Raw genomic sequence first — 27,050 nt, forward strand, 5'->3', positions numbered from 1 at the left:
TATTTTGGTGGTATTTAAATGTCTTGCACATATCCCAATGCCTTTGAAAAGAGACCTAAGCACCTGCACTATTAGCCTCACATGAACTGTCTGCCAAACCATTATAGACTGCAACAGTGTTTGCCCACATTTTCACCACTTTTTAAAAAAAAAATTATTCATTTTTCCCATAGGGATTTTTAAAAAGTCTTTATTTAAAGGGTTAGTTCACACAAAAATAAAATTCTGTCATTAATTCCTCACCTTCATGTCGTTCTACAGCTGTAAGACCTTCATTGATCTTCAGAACACAAATTAAGATATTGTTGATGAAATCTGATGATAGAAATCTCTATAGAGAGCAAAACCATTCAAAGTCCATAAAGGTACTAAAAACATATTTGAAACAGTTCATGTGAGTTCAGTGGTTCTATCTTAATATTATAAAATGATGAAACTACTTTTTGTGTGCCAAAAAAACAAAGACTTTTCAACAATATATAGTGATGGGGTGATTTCAAAACACTGCTTCAGAGCTTTACGAATCAAATCAGTGAATAGGAGCACCAAAGTCACATGATTTCAGCAGTTTAGCCGTTTATAGGAGATCCAAATCACTGATTCGAAACAATTCATAAAGCTGCTTCATGAAGCAGTGTTTTAAAATTGCCCCATATAGATATTGTTGAAAAGTCGTTATTTTGGGGGTTTTTTGGCACACAAAATGTATACTTGTCGCTTTATAATAACCACTGAACTCACATGAACTGTTTTAAAAATGTCTTTAGTACCTTTATGGACCTTGAGAGTTTGAATGGCTTTGCTCTCAATGGAGGCCTCACTGAGCCATCAGATTTCATCAACAATATCTTAATTTGTGTTCTGAAGATGAACGAAGGTCTTACGAGTGTGGAACGACATGAGGGTGAGTAATTAAGGACATTGGACTAACCCTTTAAAGTTGTCAATATTAAATATAGAAACAATATATTTTAAGTTTATTGCCAAACTCAAAGAGCATAAGGAGACTGACTCAATTATGTCATTTGCGGTGATTCGGCATTAGTAATATTTTACAAAAATTCAGTTGTTAAACATGATTATTTAAAAATATGGTGAAATAATGAAGGCTGAAGCATACACCATTTATTAACAGCCTCTTGGCCAGCAGTAGGTCTGCCTTTAAAATTTTAAGCTTAAGTTTAAAAATGATTGATAAAAATGAATTCCTTTAAGGACTAAATGAAAGGGATTTTTACTTCCTGAATGCTACTGTTGCACTATATTCCTGTTGGAGAAGACATTATTATTATTATTATTATTTTTTACAACTAATCACTATTGTATGTAGTGTCAAGCCTCCTGTAATGTCTGGTGTCAAACTGACTCCAAAGCAGCTAGTTGTACTTACTAGAAGAATTCATAAACATGCACATCTTGTGTTACAGAGTTTTCAAAATGCCTGCTCACATTTTTATGCACTCAGTGATGTGTGGGACCCCTAACAGGAGGTTATCTGGGCCCCTTTTATGTCTCACAATGCCCTAGTTTACCTGAAATAATCCTATATTATTTGTATCAGTATTCACAGTTATGTTATAGATTTTTTTAAAATAGTTTTCTAAGGTACTTGTTTATTTATAAGATCTATAATACATTTAAGTTTATTATTTGAGATCGCACGTGTGCAGTAAGAATATTGTACCTTTGGTCAACAGGTGCTCGTCTCTGCCTGTCATGTCACGTGACCAAAGACTAAAGTCGCAAGGTCACATGACCTGGGTGTGCTGTTGCGCTGTGAAGTACGTACACCTGCCCTTAGTGGAGACGGAACGACGAGTTTTTGGCGTGGAATTGGGAAAAGCCTTTCGGAAGAATAATTGTGTACACTTTTCTTTACTTCGGGGTTTTTATCACGAACAGTTTTGTTTCCCGGCTGTTTTCACCGAGCTGAATGACTTCCATCAGACCTGTCAATAGTTAAAGGAGGAAGTGCGCGCTTGACTCATCGGTGTCGTCGCACGGGCCGTGTCTACCTATGGCTACATGTCGTCTATTGATCTTTCTGTAAGCAAAGCACTGGTGTATGCGATGCATTTCTTATTTTAGTCCCTCTGCGATGTTCAGAGTTAAGTGACGTTTATGATAAAGTGATTTGAGTTTGATCGCACTGAACTCTCACAGGTGTTGACACATATCAGGGTAAGTGTTTCATAGTGTCTATAAACAAATCTTGCCTTCTGTTACAATAATAGGTTCGATTTAAGTGATTGATAGACTCTTATTACTTAGTTTAAAATAAAAAGGCAAATTTTACTAAAAATACTACCAAACATATGCTGTAAATTATGAACTCTGACGCTTCAACATGTAAACCATATAGTTTCTGGCAGAATATCATGGTAAATTCTGTTGCTAACTATGAAACCGTAATAAATTGATAGGCTATGAGACCTTCTTTAAAAAAAAAAAATGAAAGAAGCTTTTTTGTTTGTTTGTTTGTTTTGATGACGCTAGACTAGGCAGACTAGGCTAACTAGGCAAAGGTAATGCAGTTTTATTTTACTAAGAAATAATTAGCACTAATGGTTTAAGTAAACTATATACCCTGTATATAACGTCTTTGTCATTGGAATAAAAATAGTACAACCTATAGATAGGTTGCAGAGTTTGTTAGGTTGTTGAGAATAAACATAATTAAATAGTCAATAAAATGTGTATTATTTTAAATAAATTAATATATTTTGCAGGAATGCAGTAAATTGATTAAAAAGTGACAGTAAAAACATTTTTAATGTTTAAAAATTTTTCTATTACAAATAAATGCTGTTTCTTTTGAACCTGAAATTAAAATGTATCACAGACTCCACATCAATATTATTTTTAACCATTTTCAACATTGATAATAAATGTTTTTTGAGCAGCAAATAAGCATATGCATATAGAATCATAGAATGATTTCTGAAGGATCATGTGACACTGAAGATAAATTCTGCTTTGCAATAAATTACATTTTTTACAGTATTTTATTGTTTTGTGATCAAATAAATGCAGCATTGGTGAGCAAATATAAGAGACGTCTTTAGAAAACAGTATATGTTTATATATATATATATAGGCCTATATATATAAACATATACTGTTTTATATATATATATATATATATATATATATATATATATATATATATATATATATATATATAAAATAATTTGGTTTTAATTCAATTTTGAATTAACATAATTAAATATTAATTATGTGCTGGGTTAAATTAAATTAAATGCTGGGTTTCTTTAAACCTGAAATAAAAAATGTATCACAGATTTCACAAAAATATTATTTTAACTGTTTTTAACATTGATAGTAAGAAATGTTTTTTGAGCAGAATGATTTCTGAAGAATCACGTGACACTGAAGACTGGAGTAAATTCAGCTTTGCAATAAATGACATTTTAATTACATTTAAATTACATTTTTTACAGTATTTTATTGTTTTGTGATCAAATAAATGCAGCCTTGGTGAGCAAACATAAGAGATTTCTTTAGAAAACAGTAAAAAAAAAAAAAAAAATCTTACTGAACTCAAACAGTAGTGTATAAAGGAGTAAGTGAAAGATATAATAAATATTTATAACTGCTATAATATCATTTGGTTTTAATTCAATTTTGAAAATTTCTTACTTTCTTTTCCCCCACAGATGAATGAGTCCAGAGCTACTACAGCTAATTTCATCTCTCTGTCAGTGGATTCACATAAAAACATGGATGATTCAGTCCCTTTGTCGCCGTACTCAGTGCTGTCAAATATAACTGACATGTCTAACATGACCGTGATCAGGTCAAGTAATGGAACTGAAGTAGTGGGGGACGACCGGATCTTCCTCAACACCGCTATAGCTCAAGCCTTGTCGGGGATTTTCGTTTGGTCTGCACTTATCATCACCTGTCATCAGGTAGGCTAATTTACAGGAACTAAATGTGTTTAAAGACAAGTAATTCATAGAAACCTTTTACAGCCAGGCATTCACACATCCAGCACAATTTTTCGAGGACACAGAGCTGCTTATTTAGCAACAGAAATGCATCACTGCTGCTTTTTAACCAGTGCGATGTCTAGCCGGTATGGGCCATGAGGTGAGGAACAAATCTCAGCATTAAATGGAGTGGCATTGTGGCCCAGGTAAAGCTGGAGGCACTAATAGCTGTGGTTCATTCAGAGCACACGCAAATAAAAGCAAATAGCTTAGGCGGGGAAAACGCAAGCTGTTCCACGCTGTCTCCTCCCTCATACCTGACAAGAGGCTCATTATCATCGACAGATCTTGATAATACTATGTCATTTTAGAAGGTTAATCTCTGTTACACATTCATTAAAACTACAGCAATAACTAAACCTCCTCTCCCTGCCTCCACTGCTTATCGATCATCAGAGATCAATAAATACCTGCCTGTTTGTTCTGAACAGTCATCCATGTTTTCTTTGCTCTAATGATCCTTTTAGAGTGCTGTTAGCTGTCCTTGACCAATCGAAGTTAACTACAGAGCGGAGTGGTACCTGTTCCCAGAGCTGATAAGAGTGCTGTGTAAACACAGAAATATGGCTATAGTGTACCCTGGTGATCTAATGTGAGGATACCGTACATGTGCCCTGATGTGCCATCTGTAGTGTGTACTTTAGATCACTACAGGAACTCTTTAAAAGGAAATTATTGTCTCTATGACAAGGTCTTCCTCAAGCTTATGTTTGTGCGTGTGTGTGGTTCATAGCAGGATTTTTTTTTTTTTTTTTTTTTTTTTTTTTTTTTTTTAATGAACAGGCAGTTTGAATGAACAGTAACACTATAAGTGTCTTTTCTGACACTTTTGATCAATTCAGTGCATCCTTGCTGAATAAAACAGTAGAACTGTAGTAAATTGTTTTTTTTTTTTAAAAACAAAAATCGATTTAAAGGCACAATATGTAAGATTTTTAGATTTAAATATCCAAAAACCACTAGAACAATGTTATTTATTTTGTTGACTTTTGTGCTTACATTATCCCAAATGTTTCCAACAATGCTTAAATCCTGAGAAATCAGCAATATTAACCAGGACATGGACCTTCGTTTTTACAGTGGTAGAAACCATGGAAACACCAAAGAAGCTTAGTTTAATATATTATGTGTTTTATTAGATGGGTGAGCAACTGTTTGGATACATTTATCAACAGGAAGCTAATCATTGTTATATAGCTCAACATGGTTAGTCTTATTGTTTGAATTGCTTGTTTTCTTGATTTACCACATGTACCATGTTTTTACCATGCTTCAGATACAACACTATTTTGTCAAGCGGCTAACATAGCATAATAAGAGAGATGTTTTTCCATCATACAATATATTTTTTTGATTAATTGCATGTCATTTAGCAACACAAGTTATCCAGTTTTTATTAAAGGATTAGTTCACTTTTAAATGAAAATTAACCCAAGCTTTACTCACCCTCAAGCCATTCTAGGTCTATATGACTTTCTTCTTTCTGATAAACCACCTTCCGTGTTCAACTTAGGAAGAAAGAGTAAAACTCTAGCAGTTTAAAAAGATTACGCTACGTCCTACGACTTCCCTAGTCAACTTACGGATGGATGTAAGAATTGAAAATATCTTAAGATATTTTAAAATGAACAAAGACATTTGCTTTACTGTTTCAACCCCCTCTCTCTTGCCACAAGGGCCATTTGGAAGGCACAAAGGTGCTGATAGTGATCAAGCCCTGTAGGCCAAGATGTGTGTACATCGGGGGTCTACAAATGGTCACACCTTTAGTACAGTGGGGGAAGTTTTAATCTTCTGATTGGTCAGTTTGAATGTCTCACATTTGAGTTTTGGTCACATGGTCAGGGAAGGGATAAAAGAAGATTGTAACTGTTGCTCTGGGCTCTTTTATACTCTGCTCTTCTTTCTTGGATCTTGGGCACTCTCTTGCCCTCTCTCTCTCTCTCTCTCTCTCTCGCTCTCTTTCTCTCTCTCAGGTAACTTTTTACATACATGCTGTGTACAATTAATGGTATATGATTTTATCATCTCATAGATCTATTTTGTAATTATTTTAAGTGTAACCATAATCAGATATTGTCATTAAACCCTTTCAGTTACAAATGATGTGCTAACTAGTTTTGATTTAGTATTAGCTTATTTCCGTCGTTGGTATAAGTTGCAGTGGGTGGTAATAGACAAGAAATGTGCAGTTTTCTAACATCTTACTGATAAAGTTTCTTTAGTCGCTCGGCAAACCTTACAGCCTGAACCCCTGTAGGAGTTCCACCCTTACACGGAAAAAGTGTAACTCATGCGATGCCAGTTCCGTTTTTCCGTAACTTTAATACGGAAGGCGGGTCTGGCGGAAGCTAGATATTTTACTTCATAACTTGTTAAATATGCATATTTCTTTTACACAAACACACGCTTAGCATCAGAAGGCCTTTATTAACCCCCCGGAGCCGTGTGGAGTACGTTTATGATGGATGGATGCACTTTCTTGAGCTTCAAACTCGTTGGCCTCATTCACTGCCATTATAAAGCTTGGATGCGTCAGGATATTTATTAATATAACTGCGATTGTGTTCATCAGAAAGAAATAAGTCATATACACCTAGGATGGCTTGAGGGTGAGTAAATCTTGGGCTAATTTTAAAGTGAACTAATCCTTTAATATGATATTGTAATAGAGTACCTCAGAGATGACGTGTTTTTGTAGGCCAACCCAGAAGTTAGCGGCGCACGGGTTCCCTCGATCGAAAGCCTACGCATTTTGGAAAATTGCAAAAAAGCTCTGTGTTTAACAAAGGGTTATGACACTTACACATTTTGTCTATCAAGATAATCTTTACAAGTTAACACAACATTTATACATTTTGAAGCCTAAATAAAGTCGTGAGATATAAAAGGCTAACAGTAGGCTATAAACAGTCTACAGCACACCATGGTCGCGGATCAACGTCACCACCACCAAGCTTCCTCAACCTTTATTTAAAAACATGCTCGCTGATTATGATCTGCGCTGTGTATGAATACTTAGCCACTTTTTCATGAGAAATGCTGTCCAAATGTAACCGCCGATTTTAAGACACAATAAAGGTTTAAAAAATCACAAGCAGGTTATAACTGGTGTGTAGATCAAAACGTGAAAATATTTAGAGGCTTTGTTAACCACAGACCTTATTTCAGGCGGTTTAGCAAAAACTCATTCAAAAAATCAATTGACTTTGGGGCGATGGAACCAGAAGTCCTAAAATGCTAATTCGCTTCCGGGTTTTGCCTACAAAAACACGTAATCTCTGAGGTATATCAATTTAGATTACTGCAAAGTGCAACAAGTCTCTTACACCAGCCACCGAACGAACACGCACAATGTCATAACTTTCAGCACACTCAAATGTAATTAGTATGATTGTTTTAACCATGTGAAACAGTGCAGCATTACCCCACATACTCAAAGAAACGAGAGGAAGCTGCCGACTGCAGCATAAGCATAATAAAAGCTCCACTGGACCCGCAGCTTTCGGCCCACCCTGCTTCATAACGTTAATAAAACTTTAAACCAAAGAAACCAAAGACTGTTACTGAGTTTTTGAAATGAGCGCATGCGTAAGAACAGCCCCCCTCCTTCACAGCTCATTTCAAAGGAACGCCTCCCAAAACTCGTGCACGAGTATTGGAACACGAGTGTTTACCACCGGCATTCGCTGTGTCGTGTTAGTGGATTCATTATGTCGGACTCACCGCATGTAACTCATAATCTGCAGTTGTTACTCCTGTCCCCAGACAAAAACATTGCATGCGGCGCCTGTGGAGTGTGGAAAGTTACTGGAGAGCGCAGCCGCGCACGTCTCTCACAAGGAACGTCACGGCAGTGATTGACAAGCCAGAGAGCCAATCGTTTACGCGATGATCGCGTCAACGATTGGCTGATGTTTTTAAGGCCCTACCTCGTGCACAGATGATGTATATTAATATTATTACTTTCAGTGCACCTAATAAATAGTCTTTTATCAGTTAGTAAAGACAGTTTCAAGTAATATTGCAAAAATGTATAAAACAAAACATCCTCTTTAGCACCTTTAATACATTTAGCTCATCCACGAACACGATTTCTGCCCGAGTCCTTCGGATAGATTGCCATCGGCTTGTGGAAAATCGACTCCTGCAATTTCACTCTCATTCACAGAGTCATCAATCTACGCCTTTGTTTTGAATAAGCGATCTCTGGCTGCGAAAATTACATATTGTGCCTTTTAACTAAAATACAATATTTATTTCGTAAATTGGTGAGAAATTCAAAGCTGTTTAAAAAGCATCCAAGTTGAATACTATGAAGTTGGGTGAGCAAATGTGGACAAAGGACAGCTAGCCTATGTGTTGTTGTGTTTCATATTGATTTTCATAGCTGTTGTTTTTTTAAAAAGCTTTTATACTAAAAAAAAGTGATCACTAAAAAGTGAGTAGGTGCGTCCAAACTTTTGACCGGTAGTGTATGTTCACAATTTTAAAGCATAAACTACAGCGAGAGCAATATTTGTGTGCCCAGCCTTTGTTTATAGAGGAAGTTCTTTTGTGCTTGATGAAAGACCATCAGTCACTAACCTTTACACCAGCTGTATCAGTAAAAAAGAGAGATAAGGGCAGTTTCATAGACACCAGACTGTTCAATAACTCTTCTTGTTGAGGTTTGGTCATTTATTTATAGATATAAACATGCTGAGCAGTTCTAATTTGCTCGGGTATTTCTCTGCCCTTTATATTTTTCTGTTCATTACAGCTAAAAGCGCATCAAACCTGAATATCCATTTCTGTCGCATATGAAAGAGTTCACAGCGTTGCTGCCAATGGCAAGATGAAATCAGTTGGTGGCGGATGAGTTTTGTGTAAAAGTAATTGTCAGGTGAAGTGCCGGCACACTATGAATATACCCATCTTGTGTGTCGAATTACCAATTATATTTGCAGACATTGTTCGGATTCGGGAAAGGCTGAAATCTAATTTCCTTTTTCGTTTTGAATTCCTTTTCATTGCAGCCTATATGACCCATGAAGAAATTTAATATAGAATACGTTTCTCAAGCATCTGTTATGTAATTGAACTACTGGGATCGTACTGATGGAGAGCAGAGGTCAGGAAAGGTATTTCTTCAGCTCCGAATCGCAGTGTCCCCGAAGGACTTTGATTTGATTGCCTCCAAAGCATCTTGTGTGCCATATGAAAGCCGACACCTCTGAGAAACTGACAGTCGTGAAGAGGCCAAACAGCACGGGGATGCTATATAGAGACTGGAAATGAGTCCCTGTGTAGTGGTTTTCCTCTTCAAGTCATAATCAAGTCAAAACAGTCTGTTTTTTTTTGTCCCCTAGCCTTGCAGCAAAACGACTCCTCTACCGCCACCTCCTCCGCTGCTTTCCAAACAGCCGCCTGCGGAGGGTTGCGTGAGGCAACGTATGTAAATCCTGAGGAGATTAAAGGAGCCCTCAGGATTGTTTTAGTATTTCACAGCCTTTCTCGGTTTCGCTACAAAAGATTCTCCCGGCAGAGCTTTCCCTACGCTCTGCATACTAAAGGCAGAAATTGAGATTGCCTTCCTAAAACACACTGTTCTGAAGTTACTGATTTGCTTGCAAAACCTTCCCATCATTGCCAGGGATTTCAAAGGAGTCTTTGAAAACCAGCTATTTAGAACATAAGCACCTTCTGGGCCAGCCACTCTTAAGTGAATTGTTATATATGGCACTGACAAGGCACCAACAGCACTCTTGGGCTTTCCTTTTCTCAGCTCTCTAGTTTTTACAAGCTTTATGGTCTTAAAGTTGGTGGTACACCTTGTGATTCACCGTCTCTTGTTTTTGGGGCCTCATAGCTCCAGCAGCAGTTCCTCTCTGCTTCAGACAGGTTGTAATTATCTTTGGCTGCAATTCTGCATCAGCCAGCAGACAGTCAATGGCCGGAGCCATTACTGTGAGCGCGGCTCTCTCTAACTGTCAGCTCGGCATTATGAAGTCTGGGTGACTATGAACTTATTTCCCCTGCAGGCTAGGTGAAATGGAGGACATCAGTTCAGAGAGCAACTCTCCTTGCTTTTTCGAGAGCCCACAAATACATCAAGCCTCCACCCGTGGAATGAAGGACTCAAATAATCTGATTTCAAATGATTGAGTGTCCAAGAGTTTAAAGAGCCCAGCGAATATTGAGCCCCTTAGTAATATTGTGAAGTTCAAAAGGGACTTTAAGGACATGCACAGGCATCACAAACTCCATAGTATTTTTTCAAACGTAGATCATAAAAAAAGGTAGTGCCAAACTTTAAAACAATATCACCGATAGAGCGGGGATATATTTTTTTTTCATGACCCTACGAGTTTGATTAAACCATCAGAATGTGAGGAAAATATTTTCTATATATTTTTTTTTAAATATTTTAAATATGAAGGAAAACCAAATGCTAAAGGCATTTATCCAACAAAATTATTAGACAAAAAATGCAAACTACAGCTACAGGTTTTATTTTACTATGCAAATCAAAAAGCTCATAGGAAAACCATACTTTTCCCCAGATTCACAGACAAGGATTAAGCTTGTCCCAGACTAAAATGCATGTTTGAGCTGTTTTAACTGAAAGAAACTTGTACTGACATTTCTTAAAATATGTCAGTGTCATTGTTTTTTTTTTTTTGGTTTTTTTCTCTAGTGAACATTTTTAAAAGCTACTTAAATGTCCTTATTGAACTAAGGCCTAATCCTGGCTTAATCTAAGCCCATTGACTACAACATAATCAGTAATTAATGTTTTGTTGGTTCCCTCTTGTTTTTGCATGTTCATAATTTCTTTGTATGAAAGCCTGTCCAAATATTGTCTGCATTATCATAAATTAAACAATCGACTCCAAGCACAACTACACAATATGATTAATCGTTAGTGTTAATCGTTGAATAAATCATTATTAATATTTAAATAAAGGGTAATGGTTGTGCCATACATCGCTTGTGTTCTGTGCTAAGTTGCTGTGAAGCTTGGAAATTTTAAAAGGGCATACATTTAGGCTAATTCTACATTACTATATTAAACTCAGGGGAAGAAATGTGCAAAAATTGTACCTGTTGTAAATAGTTATAAATTGTACAACAACTTTTACTGGAACAATACCTTTAAAGGGACAACTTTATACTTTATTTACCCCTAAATGGTTCATAGCAGGGTTATTGGTTAAACTAAAACCATAAAAAACATATTTGTTACTTAAAATAAGTTTATGTTGTTTTATTTATTTTATTTCATTTCAGTTGTTAGTTGACAAGGCAATTCTTTTCATTTTGTTTAACTCGATATACTTAATTTAGTTAGTTTTAGTAATTATTTAACTAAAACTGGCATAAAAATGCATAAACTGTAGATATTTGTTTAAAAAAAACTTATAAAGTGATAAACACACAACAAAACTTAAAAAAACAACTTTAAAATGAAAACAGAAAATGTAAATAAATATATAGTACACTGTTTTTTTTGAGGCAAGTTAAGAATTTCATAGTTTAAGTAAGCAGAACTAGCATATTTTTTGTACTCATACATTTTAATTGTTCTTAACTTGAAATGTTTGAGTACACTAATTAATACATTTAACTTAAATTGATCATTTTACCTCAGTGTGAACCTTTTAAGCAAGCTAATTCAGAAAATGCTAATTTGCTAACATGTTAACAATAGCATGATATAACACTTGCTGAATGAGTGCAGCAATATAAAGCATTTAACATGCTTGCTCTCAAACCAAGCCGCTTGCACCACTTGTCACCATGATGGTAAATCTCCAAAAACCCACATTAACAGAAACGCCTCTAAATTAGCATAACACAACATTAATCACTACTAAATCTCCCACTTAACATTAATCTTGCACACACACACACACAAAACATTATATAACACTTAATTTTAGCATTTACTCTCCCTTTCGAGTGCCATGTGCAAAGCATGCTGGGAAATAGAAATCCCAGCCCAGTTTCAGTTAAATTTAAGTTTGTCTAAATTAAAAGAAATGAGTTCATAAAACTCAAAACAATAAAACAGTTCAGTTTACTTAAAATATATCAGTTCTGTGAACTTGAAAGAAAAAGAAAGCGCTAAATACTCATAAAAGTTAATTTGACTGAACTAATTTGTTTAATTTAAGTTTGTCCTACACAAACCAATTAATTATTTTGAGCATTAGGGGTTTACAGCGTAGTATCTCAATTTTACTAAAATAACACTGGTCCATAGTAGCACCTTAAGATACTAATATGCACAGAATAATAATAATAATAATAATAATAATAATAAACTTATTGTGTTGTGAAATGAAATGTACATTATGTTAATACTTCACATACGATAAATGTAATTAATCCAGTGCCTAGTTGAACCATGGTTGTGACCTGTCATAAAACTAGATGAAAAAAAAAAGATGATGACACAGTTTGCAGCTACTACATGACTTAAAAAAAAAAATGTATGCATTTTGTCAGTGGTGTAAGTTTTTCATTTTGAAGCGTGTAGTTAATATCCGGTCAGCATTAGTGTGATTAAACTTGGCTTTGTTTGATTAGTTCTGTTAGCCATCCATAAACTGTTATAGGCTTTTACAGTTATCTGTTTACTGTTATTCAGCGACACTGCTATTACCGCATACAGGTTATCCAGCTCACTTTTCCTCATATATGATAGACACTTGTATTCTTGCCACTATTTTTTAATAATTTGCATTTCACTGTTTTTGCAATTAAAGTCAGACTTGTTATTTATTTTGTAGTCAAGCCACTTTTTGTCTTCCTTAACACAGTTTTTGTCTTTATAGATATACTTGCACCTGAGGTCGTACACGGTGCCAAACGAGCAACGCTACATCATCCGCATCCTCTTCATTGTCCCCATCTATGCCTTCGACTCCTGGCTCAGCCTGCTGTTCATCAGTAATGACCAGTATTATGTGTATTTCGACTCTGTTCGTGACTGCTATGAAGGTACAGTAAATCTGAGCTGCTCTCTGCCCTTACATCTCCTCTTGCCTCACGGGTGTAATATTATTCAGTCCAAATATAACGCTGGTGGAATGACGTGTGCTGTTGTTTGGAAGTCTGGCCTGCAGTGAGGGAGGAGAGCATGCTTTACAGACATAGTGTGGCAGGTTTCATAGAGTGGAAACGGATACATGCTCATTGTAACTGAACAAACCTGTTGGTCATGGAACAGTCACAAAGGAGGCTGGCCAAATGTCTCTGTTATCATCTTTTCAGGCCTATCCAACCACTCCTAGACACTTTTTTCCCCCTGTGTTATTTAAGTTGCATGGGAAAATTCCAGTGTGGGGATTTTTGTTTCACTTAAACTATATTATTCCATACAGTTATGAAGTTCAAAGTGATTGTTGTATTCTATATTGGGGTAGGTGAGATTTTTAAATGTTTTTGAAAGAAGTCTTTTATGCTTGTCAAGGCTGTATTTATTTGATCAAAAATACACCATTACTTTAGTCTTCGTTGTCACATGATCCTTAGGAAATATCATTACAATATGCTGATTTGGTGAAACATTTCTCATCAGTGTTGAAAACAGTTGTACTGCTTAATAATTTTGTGGATATATAATCTTCCTGATTTTTATTTTTTTATTAATAGAAAGTTTAAAAGAACAACATTTATTTAGAAAAGAAACCTTCTGTAACATTGTAAATATCTTTACTGCCATTTATTTAATTCATCCTTTCTGAAAAAAAAATATATATTTTAATATAAAATAGGTACTAGAATAGAAATATAATTGTAATTTCAAAGATGTTAAGTCTTAGTCATAGACCATCGGTAAAATCAATACCACAAGTAATAGTTGTACACACTGAGAGACAATGAGATCTGACCATCTAATCTGTCTTTAAATAGACCTCTCAGGTTAAGATGGATTTCCTGGAAAACAACTCCTCAATCTTGACCTGTTTTTTGCACAAAGTGATGGATCTGTCATGTCAAACATGTTCTGTCTGCATTTAAAGCTCTCACTGCAAAAATGTTTAAGTTAGGCTCTCATGTATGATTTTTCTTTTATTCTTCAAGCATTTGTGATATACAACTTCCTGAGTCTGTCTTTTGAGTACCTTGGAGGAGAAAGTGCCATCATGTCGGAAATAAGAGGAAAGCCCATTCAGTGAGTGTCACTACATCTTTTAAATTAAAGTACATTAAAATAACTATTGCTAGGTGAATAAACCCAGTGAGCAATATTATTTTAAAGGGATAGTTCGGCCAAGAATTACAATTCTGTCATCATTTACTCACCCTCAAGTTAATCGCGATTAATCGTTTGCAAAATAAAAGTCTGTTTACGTAATATATGTGTGTTTTCTGTGTATAATAATTATGTATATATAAATACATGCACATACATGTATAAATTTAAGAAATATATACATGTATAAATAAATATACATATTTATATATATATTATATTACATGTAAATATAAATATTGTATATATAAATATATCTTTATTCTTAAATATATACATGTTATGTGCATGTATTTATATATACATAATTATTATACACAGAAAACACACATATATTACGTAAACAGACTTTTATTTTGCAAACGATTAATCGCGATTAATCGGTGTGCAGCTAATTTAGAAGAATGTTTATAACCAAACAGTTTTGGGCCACCATTGACTTGCATAGTAATCTTTTTTCTACTATTGCATCCCACAATGTTTTGGTTACCAGTGTTCTTCAAAATATCTTCTTTTGTGTTCACCAGAAGAAATAAATTCATTCAGGTTTGGAACAACTTGAGGGTGAATAAATGATGAAAGAATTGTCATTTTTGGCTGAACTATCCCTTTAAAGGCATGGTACAGTAGGTGCGCTTCCTATTCAAAGGCTTCAAATGCTCTATTCTTAGTAATGCTGCCTCTTAAAATTACTTTATTTGGCAAAATTGTACGGTAGCATCACAAAAATCTAGTATGGAAAAGTAAATTCCACAATGCATTGCAAAGTGATTGGAAAAAAAAAAAAATCCAACATGGTGGACAATGCGGGCAAAATGTTGCACTGCACATCGTTAAATACCTCATTAAAGAGATAGTTCACCCCAAAATTAAAATATTGTCATCATTTGCCTACCCTTATGTTGTTCCAAACCGGTATGAGTTATTTTACAGTGCTGTAGTTACACGTTACTATATGTACTTACTATAGTAATAACAGTAAATTATGCATAATTACAAGTAACTAACCCTAAACCAAACCCTAACTGTAACTGTATAGTAAGTACATGTAGTTAAATAATAGTACTCAGTACTTATTTGAGTTATTACAATGTAACTACGGCACTGTAAAATAAAGTGTAACCGAGTTTCTTTCTTCTGTTGAACACAAAAGAAGCCATTTTAAAGACTGTCTGTAACCAGACAGTTGATAGCCATTGACTTCTATAGTACTTTTTTTTTCCTACTATGTTTTTTTCCAACTATAAGTCAATGGCTACTGTCAACTGTTTGGTTACCAACGTTCTTTATAATATGACTTTTTGGGTGAGCTGTGCAATTATTAGTGGTTAAACGGATCGTTGTTGATCCGTGATCCGTACAGACCAAGCCCCACGGATCGGCACGCATGTGATTCGCGGATCAATTGCAAGTTTCACCGCAATAGAGTAAAGGTTATCATTTGCACGTGTTTTGTCTTAAATAGATATAAAACCATTCCAGTGCTAGAAGAGGCAAAAGAGGATTTAATTATCGGTGTTATTATGTCTAGGTGAGAATTCGGATGTGTATCTATCAGATGTGCGCGTGTGTGGGGTCTTACTCTTAAAGTGACAGCAACCTATAAATACCAGCTGTTGTCTGTCATGTTAATGTCATGTTAATAACAACAAAACACAGCCTTAACAAAGATTAATCTATATTAAATTTATACAGTGAACAGTGTCATTTTACATTTTGTTACATTTCTGTACATGAAAATTAATATTACAGTTAGACCTCATACTTTATTCATAACTTTATGTTGTATTTATGCTTGTAATTGGTGTACAGTATTTGTTCTTTTTACAGTCTGTTCACTTGCCTTTAAAGGGATAGTTCACCCAAAAATGAAAATTTGATGTTTATCTGCTTACCCCCAGGGCATCCAAGATGTAGGTGACTTTGTTTCTTCAGTAGAACACAAATGATGAATTTTAACTCCAACCGTTGCCGTCTGTCAGTGTTATAATGTGAGTCAATGGTAACACAATTTATAAGAGTCAATAAACTTGCATAGACAAATCCAAATTAAACCCTGCTGCTCGTGACGACACATTGATGTCCTAAGACACGAAACGATCGGTTTGTGCGAGAAAACAAACAGTATTTATATTATTTTTACCTCTAATACACCACTATGTCCAACTGCGTTCAGCACTCGCTTAGTGAGGTCTGATCGCGCTCTGACAACGGCAGTGATGTCTCGCGCATATACTTCATTGAGTGCTAGACATCACTGCCGTTGTCAGAGCACGATCAGACCTCACTAAACGAGTGCTGAACGCAGTTGGACATAGTGGTGTATTAGAGGTAAAAATAATATAAATACTGTTCGTTTTCTTGCACAAACCGATCGTTTCGTGTCTTAGGACATCAATGTGTCGTCACAAGCGCAGGGTTTAATTTGGATTTGTCTATGCAAGTTTATTGACTCTTATAAATTGTGTTACCATTGACTCGCATTATAACACTGACAGACAGCAATGGTTGCAGTTAAAAATCATCATTTGTGTTCTACTGAAGAAACAAAGTCACCTACACCTTGGATGCGCTGGGGGTAAGCAGATAAACATCAAATTTTCGTTTTTGGGTGAACTATCCCTTTAATAGTTTCTGCTGTGATATCAGAGTAGTTAAAGTGGGCTAAGTAATAAATGCAAAGTTACCCTCCACCCCCCAATTTTATTTTTGCGCTGATCTGAAAAATAATCCGATCCGTGACATAATAACCGTGATATGATCCGAACCATGAGTTTTGTGATCGGTTGAACCACTAGTAATTATGGTGGCTGCCATCTTCATTTTAAATTAAATGTGTCAGAGCATGTGTGCCAACCTCTAGGTTAAGGCTCTGGCAGCAATTTTGTATTTTAGAAACAAGTTGTGCAAAGTAACTTTTGCCTGGCTTTGTCTGAAAAGATTAATTCATCAAACTATCCTCAAGAATAGCATTACTTTTCACATGTTCCTCTTAATTTGCCTTTAACAGGTCCAGCTGCCTGTACGGGACATGCTGTTTGGTAGGAATAAGTTACTCCATTGGCTTCCTGAGATTCTGCAAGCAGGTTTGTTCCTGTTTTTCTATAAAATCCCAATTACATTTCATTCATCATTTTTTCATAGCATTTTTCATTGCATTTCTTTGTAAAAATTCTGAAATGGTTAGATTTTCAGTGTGGTCTCACACTTTTGGACACCACTGTATGTCTCATATCCCATTCTGTTTTGACCTGGATTTGCAAAAAGCGATGTGTAACTACCATTAATATGTTAATAAGAGGGTCCGAATTTCTGTCTCCTCAACCTTTATATACCCTTTCTACCTGAATTGTCCTGAAGTAGCAGCTGTTATCTTTGTAACATTGTCTTTCCTGAGGAGCTCCAGTGGTTAATGTAGGATTAAAAACAGTAGGAAGCAGGTGCAAGTAGCTCGATAATAAGCACAAAAAATAGCTATTGCCGCCAGTCTGATGTTGTCTGCACGGCAGCTGAAGAACCCACTCACACTTTGAGAATAATACTGATGGAAATTGGATTTGAGAGCCCCATCCCCTCCAAAAAACTGAAAAGAATGTGAATTGAACTTTTTTTTTTTTTTTTTTTAATAGAAAGTGGAATTTCAAAACACAAATCTGTCTGAATGGGGGATTTTTTTTCTAAAGCATCACCTTGCGATATACCAGACTGTAGCAGAGACAGAGCGTGCTTTGATTATTTTGAGACGGCTTTTCACACAGACAGCTTCGATTTAAAACTTGAATTCCACGTTGATGGTTCAAGCAGTCGATTCTGACTTGCATGTAGTTCTCCTTTGTGTCATTCTCAATGAGTGGATTTGTCAGTCATGTCAAACTTTGTGTTGATTATGTAAGAAATAAGCACTTCCTGTCAAAATAAGCATGCAACATTACCATGCCTTTGAAAATAATGAGGACTGGAAGTTCTCTATCACTCAAACTATATTAGAGGCCCATGATGACTAAACGGAACCGGCGAAAACGCTACTCATCTGCTTCTGTTACTAATGTCATCATCTAGGCCACGCTTCAGTTCTGTGTCATCAAACCCATCATGGCTGTCATCACCATCCTTCTGCAGGCTTTTGGCAAATATCACGATGGAGATTTTAAGTGAGCCACCCTGTCATTTATTCTTTTCATCTTGTATCAACATCCCTAATAACACAACATCTGCCTTTTTAAATGAGCTGTGCTTCACTCCTTGTGATGTTTCTCTTCATATAGTGTAACGGGAGGTTACCTTTACATCACCATCATCTACAACATCTCTGTCAGTTTGGCTCTGTATGCCCTCTTCCTCTTCTACTTCGCCACCAGTGACCTTCTGAGACCTTTTGAGCCTGTGCTCAAATTCCTCACCATCAAATCCGTCATCTTCCTCTCGTTCTGGCAAGGTGGGTTCCTCTGCATTCTTATTGTATATGTTTAGTGTTTGTCTCAAGCTGTTTATTTTGGTAGCCAAGTACACTAACTTTTGATTATTGATGACAAAATTGTTGTATGTAGTAGTATTCAGTTGATCATGTAACATTGTCAAAATGTACTATTCATTTTTCATAAAGCATGTAATGTGGCAAAATCACTTGCTTTACCTTTAACAAATACGGCAGGCATTGTTAGATTTCTACTTGCTCAATGCCAGTGGTTCTCAGGAGGCCTCAGCAAACTTCTAAGGGGGCCTCAAGATGGCTTTAATTTAAAATAAAGATAGAACGAGCATTAAAACAACTAAAAATCAAGAAATTTATTTTTTTAATTCACCCCCTCAACAACTTTTTTTCATTGAAGAATTATAAAATTGTGGTTTCTAGACCTGAAAAAGTTTTTTAATTAATAAAATCTTATAAATCCTTGAGCATGTTTATACATTTTATGAATGTTTCCATATTTTAATATGCATTTTGGGAAATCACCTTAGAAACGGCAAGATGCACATAAATGATAAAAAATGTGCATAAAAAATGTATGCTCTCAATTGAGGCGGATACATTTTTTTTTTATCCAATAAGACGACTTGCGCAAAAACTATGATGGAAATACATTTACTGAATAAATCGCATAATGCACAATAAAAACTTGTGTGACTTTGTCTCAACAATGGATGTGATTGGGTAACTGGACTAACCAGAGGAGCAGTTTCTTTGCGCATCGTTCATTGCATCTCAAACGTTGGTTTAATGAAATGTAGGAAAAAAGAGCCATAGTGGCTTCCCCGATTACAGCAACTTCCATTTTTATTACAGATATTTTGTGCCAGTTTCCCAGGAAGTGACGATTTTGTCCTCTTGAACAAAAGGGATGGAAACAGTGCTTTGTTTTATAATGCAACTTTGGATGGAAACATAGCTAGTGGGGTGTCACTGGAGTCAAAAAGTTTGAGAACTACTGCCCTATGCAAAAAAAATTTGGTTGTCTTTTTCTTAGGTATGGTATTGGCGATTCTGGAGCGTTGTGGTGTGATCCCAGAAGCTCTGGTCATCGATGGTCATTCGGTTGGTGCTGGTACGGTGGCAGCTGGTTGGCAGAACTTCATCATCTGCATCGAAATGTTCTTTGCCGCCATCGCCCTCCGCTACGCCTTCACCTCCAGCGTGTACCGCGAGAAGAAGAGTGAAACACCAGGTTAGAAGCTTGGAAATCTGTCACTTCAGAAAAACAAAGCAAAACTTTTTAACTTGTTTCTAAGATCCTCTAAACTTTCCTTTAAACAACATGTCTCAGCAAGCCTTTATGAGGCAACTGGAAGTTTTCTTCCTCAGGAGGGTTATGACTCACAGTTCAGAGGACTGTTGGAAAGCTCCAGTCATACCAGCAAGACACAGATCATCAAAATAACTCCTGTGTACTGAGAAACTCAGACCCGTGGCATGTCAGATGATGCCATTTCACTTGAAAAATTTGAAAACGAAATCTTCAGCGGGTGTTTTTTGTTGTAAATTTAACTTTCAAGATAACAAGTTCGAATGACAAGGAATCATTTAGCCAAAAATTACAATTCTGCCATCCACAGTCATGTTGTTTGTTCGCAGTAGGGCTGTCACGATATCAGATTTTCACCACATGATTATCGTGGCAAAAAGGAATTCATGGTAACAATATTATCACAATAAATATAGCAGTTTAAAGAAAATAATGCTATCTGTCAAATTCATCTTTTATCTCTTTTTTTTTTTTTTGCTCAATGAATCACATTCAAAATGCGAGTATACTAGGGTGTGGAGAGAGCTTGTAACCAAAAATGTACAAAAAAGAGCTAAAAGAGCTTACTGTTGATCGACACTTTCTGCAGACTGGGGTGTCTCACACCCTGGCTGCATCTGAAATCGCATACTTATATATATATATATATAAGGCAAAAAAAACAGTATGTGACAAAAGAAGTATGTCCGAAAGAGTAGTAAAAAAAGTACCCAGATGACCTACTACTTCCGGCGAGATTCTGATGAGCATATGATGGACCCTTTACTATCCCACAAGGCCACCGGAGTGGATTTGTGAATGGCAGTGAAGTGATAATGACAACATGGCAAATGTAGTACAGTCCAGATTACATTCATTCTAGACACATTCATTGCATACAGAACATACTTTTTTAGCAGGTGTGAAGTAACTACTTATTCAAAATAAGTACCTACTGGGGAGAGTATGTGATTTTGGATGCAGCCCCTGTCTTTTTTTTTTTTTATGAAATACAAAAAAACTCCCACACTGGTGAACTAATATTTCAGGTGTGGGTAGAGTGGCTCGATTTCGTCCGTAATCTCCCCTGACATGATTTTGTGCTTCAGTTGTAGCCAGTGGCAGCGTTTCACAAAAACCTAGGGTATGGCATGATGATTACTTCTGGCCACAACAACAACATTCCCAAGTAATCATATTATTACTAACAAAATGTGGACCAAAATCCACCACACTAAAAGAATGGACCATAGACATGCACAGACTTAACAACATGAAATCAATACAAATTCTGAAATAGCCCTAAGCCTACACCGTGTCCTAAACAGACGCAATGCGACATGGGAGAAACTGTATCTTTTCCATGTTAATCACAGTTACTAAACTTTCTATTTCCGTGGCTATGACAATGATAATCTCAGGTGCTGATTATGTGCTTTATTTAATGTAAAAATTTAATGTGAGTTTCGTAGAATTTTATTTTTCGTGACCTTTTTTAGACGTACGGAAAGCAACAATGGAAAGGCTAATTCACCTCAGGAAACTGTCAACTCAAGTTGAACAAAAAAAAAAAAGTGTATTCTATGATTAAAAAAAAAGATAGTTACAGTCACTCAGTTTTTAATCATGTTAAAATGATGTAAGATTTATGAATTTGATAATGTATGTTACGAATGCAGTGTGCTTGCAGCGAGAGACTGCCCACACTTCTGATTGGCTGTGATTTTTGATTGATTTTGTCATGTCTCGGGTCGAGTCTGTTTTGGATAAATAAATTGCTTGGCGCTGGGAAATCTTATCGCATTGTGTCTGGTTAGGACACTGCTTTAGGCTGTTTAAATTTGCTTTTCAAGGCTGAAATTTATGCCAAAGGCCAACTCAATCAACAGAACTAACAAACAGCATGAGCTGTTTATTTCCCCCGTTTTGTCTGAATGCAAGGGTTTACTCTGCCATACATAAACACGGCCCCTGGTAGTAGCTACACACTGCGTTGTCATCTTTCCATTTTGTTTTGTGTTTTTTGACTGGTGGCAATCAGAGTTAAAGGATTAGTTCACTTTCAAATGAAATTTTCCTGATAATTTACTCACCCCCATGTCATCCAAGATGTTCATGTGTTTCTTTCTTCAGTCGAAAAGAAATTAAGGTTTTTGATGAAAACATTCCAGGATTTTTCTCCATATAGTGGACTTCAATGGGCACCAAACGGTTGAAGGTCAAAATGACAGTTTCAGTGCAGCTTCAAAGCGCTCAACACGATCCCAGATGAGAAATAAGGGTCTTATCTAGAGAAACCATCACTTATTTTCTAAAAAAAAAAAAAAAAAAAAAAAAAAAAAAAAAAGCGTATATACGTTTTAACAATAAATGCTCATCTTGAACTAGCTCTCTTCTTCTTCTCTATTAGAATTCCGGCAGTGTAGATGTTGGTAAGTGTATTACTGCCCTCCACAGGTCAAAGTTTGAACTAAATTGTTATATACTTGCACTAGCATATTGTATATGACAGTTTTGTTCTAACTTTGGCCCGATACACTGCCGGTATTCTAATAGAGAAGAAGAAGAAGAGAGCTAGTTCAAGATGAGCATTTATGGTTAAAATGTATCAAATGTGTAATTTTTTTTTTTTTTTTTTTTAGAAAATGAGCAATGGTTTTTCTAGATAAGACCCTTATTTCTCGTCTGGGATCGCTGTAAACTGTAATTTTGACCTTCAACCATTTGGGCTTCATTGAAGTCCACTATATGGAGAAAAAACCTGGAATGTTTTCATCAAAAGCCTTAATTTCTTTTCGACTGAAGAAAGAAAGACATGGATATCTTGGCTGACATGGGGGTGATTAAATTATCAGGAAATTTTCATTTGAAAGTGAACTAATCCTTTAATGTGCAATACTGCCACTTACTATGTTGGACTGTCAATCAGATGACGCTGAATTATTTACTATTACTTCATAGCAAAAGTAGTATGCAAGTAGTATATCATTCTAATCATATCCTTAGAGCTACACAAGCCTCTCCACGCTTAAAAGATTAGTCATATTCTGTCGCTTGTGCTTTTCGAGGTGGTGAAGAATAGTTCCGTTTCAATTTCCACCAATTTAAGCTGTAATGTCAGCTCAGCTGCTGAATGTTAAAAGCTGCATTAGATTTGTGTTCTGACTTCAAGAGGCCTCGATGAAATATAACTCGACTGTCAGTCAGATAAGCATGTTTCAAGCCTTGTGTCGGTTTGAATGTTAATATTCTAAGCGCGAGGTCTTATTTCACAGTGGGCGTATTGCAGAATTCTACTTAACAGTTGTTGGCTTATGTGTGAGAGAACCTACAGAACGCCTCGCCTTACTGGCATACAAAAGCATGGTGGTTTTGTGTTTTTAACCATAGTTTAACACTGAGCTCAAAGGGTGAAGTCACTGCTGGATTCATAACCTTTCACTGTTAGTAAAAGGTCACGACTGTCATGAAACCTGTTAGGTAGAGCAACCTTCCAGGATGGCCTTTTCTCCCTAGCGGACCAGCTGTGAAGAAGCTTAGGACAGTTTGCTGATCCAGAGTTTTCACCCTCTATGGGGCCAGGTCCCAAAACATCCATCCATTCACAGGACAGTTCTCAGGTCGGCCGCTGGAGAGCAACAAGCACAGTTCAAGTATTTCTTAAACAGGAGGTCAGAAACTTTCACCCCTCTAGTGGCAGCCTACCGTCACCTTTGTACAAGTTCTCATCCATCAGCCACAAGGCAAGATGCAGTTAGCTGGAACTCATCTTATTGCAGTGTATCAGGCTGTACTCTGTAACCTCATTTAATACATCCACAGCTGAGACAAATCTGGGAACTGTGGGATTGTGTATTTCTTTCCTGGCCTCTCCAGCCTGTCGTAGATAAATGAAGCAGAAGAGTGATTTGGCAACCACATCAGTGAAGCGGAGCAGCGCATTGCTAGTGTTTTCATCCTGGTTTCTATTTTGCGAACAGCTGGGTTGGACCTTGGCGGTGCCTGTGGCGATGTGCTCACATGAGTGAGGATAATAGCAAGATTGCATTGTGTCGAAATGTCACTGGCTGTTAACTGATTGTGTAATCAAAATAGACAAACAAAATACCTCAAAAATGTGAAATATGACCGTTATGCTTTTAAGTCGACTTGAGAATGTTGTTGTTAATCAAGGTGAATGTTCTCTCGAAGTCTGTTTGTCTAAATTTGGGTGTATTGAAGGGGTAGTTCACCCAAAAATGAAAATGATACTGAGTCGGCGTTCGGACCTACACACGGAAGCACTGCACTGTGTTTACTACGTCAACGGGCGTAGGAGACTGACATGGATGAGAAGAGATTGTTGAATAAAGTTGTTATTTTTGTTTTGTATTTGCGCACAAAAAGTATTCTCGTCGCTTCATAACATTAAGGTTGAATCACTGCAGTCACGTCGACTGTTTTAACAATGCCTTTAGTACCTTTCTGGACCTTGACAGTGGTGGTTAAATTGCAGTCTATGGATGAGTCATATACCGCTCGGACATTTCATGTGTTCCGAAGATAAACGAAGGTCTTACGGGTGTGGAACGACATGAGTGTGAGTAATTAATGACAGAATTTTTGTTTTTGGGTGAACTAACCCTTTAAGTCTTTTCTGTTGAGTGCTTTGGTTCTCCATTGGTGGGATGGATTAGACTAGAGGTCTGCATGGGATGGAAACATGTATATTTTCCTGCTCCCGCCCACAACTTTCATGTTTTGTCTGGCTCCCTCCCGCAAAAGCCTGGAGGTAGAGGTCTATGCCAATTTTCAGTCCCTCTCCCAAAAGATTCTGTCTCACTCTGGAACAGGCTGGGTTTTTTTTTTTTTTTTCTTCCCACAAACAACACATCAGACCTCAGCTTGTTGTATTTGTTTTAACAGGCAAAAGAATGCTTTCCTTCACTGTTGCCTACAATTGAAAAACAGTGAGAATATCCAACCCTGTGCCGTTTATTTTTGTTATATTCATACATTCTGTACCTTAAAAACAAAATACATTTAAGTATATATTTAAGTTTTGTAGGAGTCCCGTAAGTAATTTCTTTCCCCTGCTTTCTGCACACACATCAATTACTTCCCTTCCCGCACTGAGCAAATTCAGCTTGTCCCGCGCCATACTCTAGGTTCTGCAGATCATGTGTTAGTCCCATGGGAGTGAAGTCCTCTAGATTAGAAAAGGGCTCATATGTTGACCTCAATATATAGTTGTGATGTCATGATGAGACTGTGTGCGAAACTGCCTCATTTCCTTTGTAGAGTGTATTTGTTACATATTCCTCGAATTTCATGTCCCAAGTTCTAAAAGTATGAAACCATTCGGATTTACTCAATTTTAAATCTCTGTCATCAGAAATGTCATGTGATATTTGACGCTTTAATCTATTGTTTTGTTTTGTAGAGAATGTAGCGCCTATGCACAGCATATCCAGTGGCCTGAAGGAGACCATTAACCCTGGAGACATGGTTCAGGACGCAATCCACAACTTCTCCCCAGCCTACCAACAGTACACCCAGCAGTCCACCCAGGAAGTGGTGCAACCCAACATGAATGGCAAACCAGGGATCAGCACCTCCAAGAGTTCTAAGAAATCTGACAAAGTGATGCTGATCGACACGGATGATGAGTTCTAGTGCCCCTTCTGTCCCGATCTTTCTATTTATTTAATCCGAAACGAATTTGACTCTTTCTAACTTTAATAAGGACACTAATCATGTAAATCAGCTCATGATTTTTAAAAAGAGAGCTCATAAAAGGGATCTGGACAGTTTCCTGACAAGGAATGACAGTAGACAGGGTCAGGTAGGGGTTGTTTTGTTTTCTTTGTTGTAGTCCTGAGCTCATCCTGTATTGGGGGTTGAACTGGCCCTGTAGAGAAGAATCCCCTTCTCTTCTCCAAACTGTTCTGAGGCATGGCTGATAAACATGAGGCATGGGGAGTCATTCAAATGGAATGAATCAGGGACCGACACTTTAGAGAGCCATTCTTGCATCTGGTCGATTGAAGTATTTGCTCAGCAGCTCTCTGCTGGGTCTCAGGACGAATTGAACCTGCTCTCAAAGATGCCCTGGCACTTCAAACTGTTGTCTGCAGCTCTTTGAAACCTTTGCATCAATCATGCCACACGGACAAAGTGGGGGACTGAGCACTGCCCCTGTTTGATTTGGAGGTTCATTAATTTTCACACCAGGCTTTCAAAGTGTGAGATCTGATGCAAAAAGGCGAGTCTCAGCCGCCATCACGTAATTTAATTGCAAATAATGTGTTTTCAGCCATTGTTTGGTTGGTTAAAGCTTTAATGTCTGACATCTTAAGTGTATAGTGGCACAAGTGTTACCGTTAATTTGTTGATGTTAAATTATGGTGTTTAGTTCTCTACTGTTTTAATTTTTTTAAGGGTGTTTTGTTCACCTCTTTAATGGTTTGCCTAAATCATTTGTAAACAGTCCAAGATGAAATGTATGTAGTTAAGAATCATGCAAAGCTATGGAAATGTTTATTAACTACTTGTCACCACAAAGCGAGTCCTTGTCAGCGATTTCTAAACAGAACTTAAAGTCTTCAAAGCCCTGTCTTTTGAAGTTTCTGAGTGTACCCCTTGTTTTGGCTGGATACAGAATTGTTTTCAAGATGTTCACTGATGTATTTGCTAATCTAACTTTGTAAACCCAGTGGTTCATTTGATCATGTTTTGCAAATAATATAAAACTTATGGACTTCAAAATGTAACTCTTATGTGATTGAGTTGTTCTCTTCACTTTGTAGACAAAATAAATGGACTTCGTTTTGTCTTTAAATTAGCCCTCTTTGTTAAACAATGGTTAGGAGGCAGCATTATGCGAGTATGACTTGTGCCAATGGTTGCTGCCTTATAGCTGTGGATGAAGGAAATGATGTGTATATAAGAATACTGTGTGACTCAAGAGTATGATATTTAGGCCTAGTCATCTCTAAACAGATACAATATCCGTTTTCAGTATGTTATCTACCTGTACAGTTGGTTTTGTTGACGAAATCTGTTCTCAAAGGAAATAAATGATGAAAGGGA

At 36.6% G+C, this 27,050-nt stretch overlaps 1 protein-coding gene across 2 annotated transcripts; it reads left to right on the forward strand.

The window, feature by feature from the left end:
- Nucleotides 1-1,728: 1,728 nt before the first annotated feature.
- Nucleotides 1,729-27,050, forward strand: tmem184a (transmembrane protein 184a). Of its 2 annotated transcripts, none has more exons than XM_048192851.1 (9): nucleotides 1,729-2,046; nucleotides 3,678-3,932; nucleotides 12,836-13,001; nucleotides 14,088-14,178; nucleotides 17,270-17,345; nucleotides 18,319-18,410; nucleotides 18,525-18,694; nucleotides 19,725-19,922; nucleotides 25,402-27,050. In XM_048192851.1, the coding sequence occupies exons 1-9, from the start codon at nucleotides 2,026-2,028 to the stop codon at nucleotides 25,632-25,634; spliced, it is 1,302 nt and encodes a 433-aa protein (XP_048048808.1). In that variant the 5' UTR covers nucleotides 1,729-2,025; the 3' UTR covers nucleotides 25,635-27,050. The 2 variants fall into 2 exon arrangements, with proteins under 2 accessions (XP_048048808.1, XP_048048817.1); XM_048192860.1 differs by having other exon boundaries at nucleotides 1,730-2,181.

Source organism: Megalobrama amblycephala, linkage group LG1, assembly GCF_018812025.1.
Source record: "Megalobrama amblycephala isolate DHTTF-2021 linkage group LG1, ASM1881202v1, whole genome shotgun sequence".
In the NCBI taxonomy this organism is placed as follows: domain Eukaryota; kingdom Metazoa; phylum Chordata; class Actinopteri; order Cypriniformes; family Xenocyprididae; genus Megalobrama; species Megalobrama amblycephala.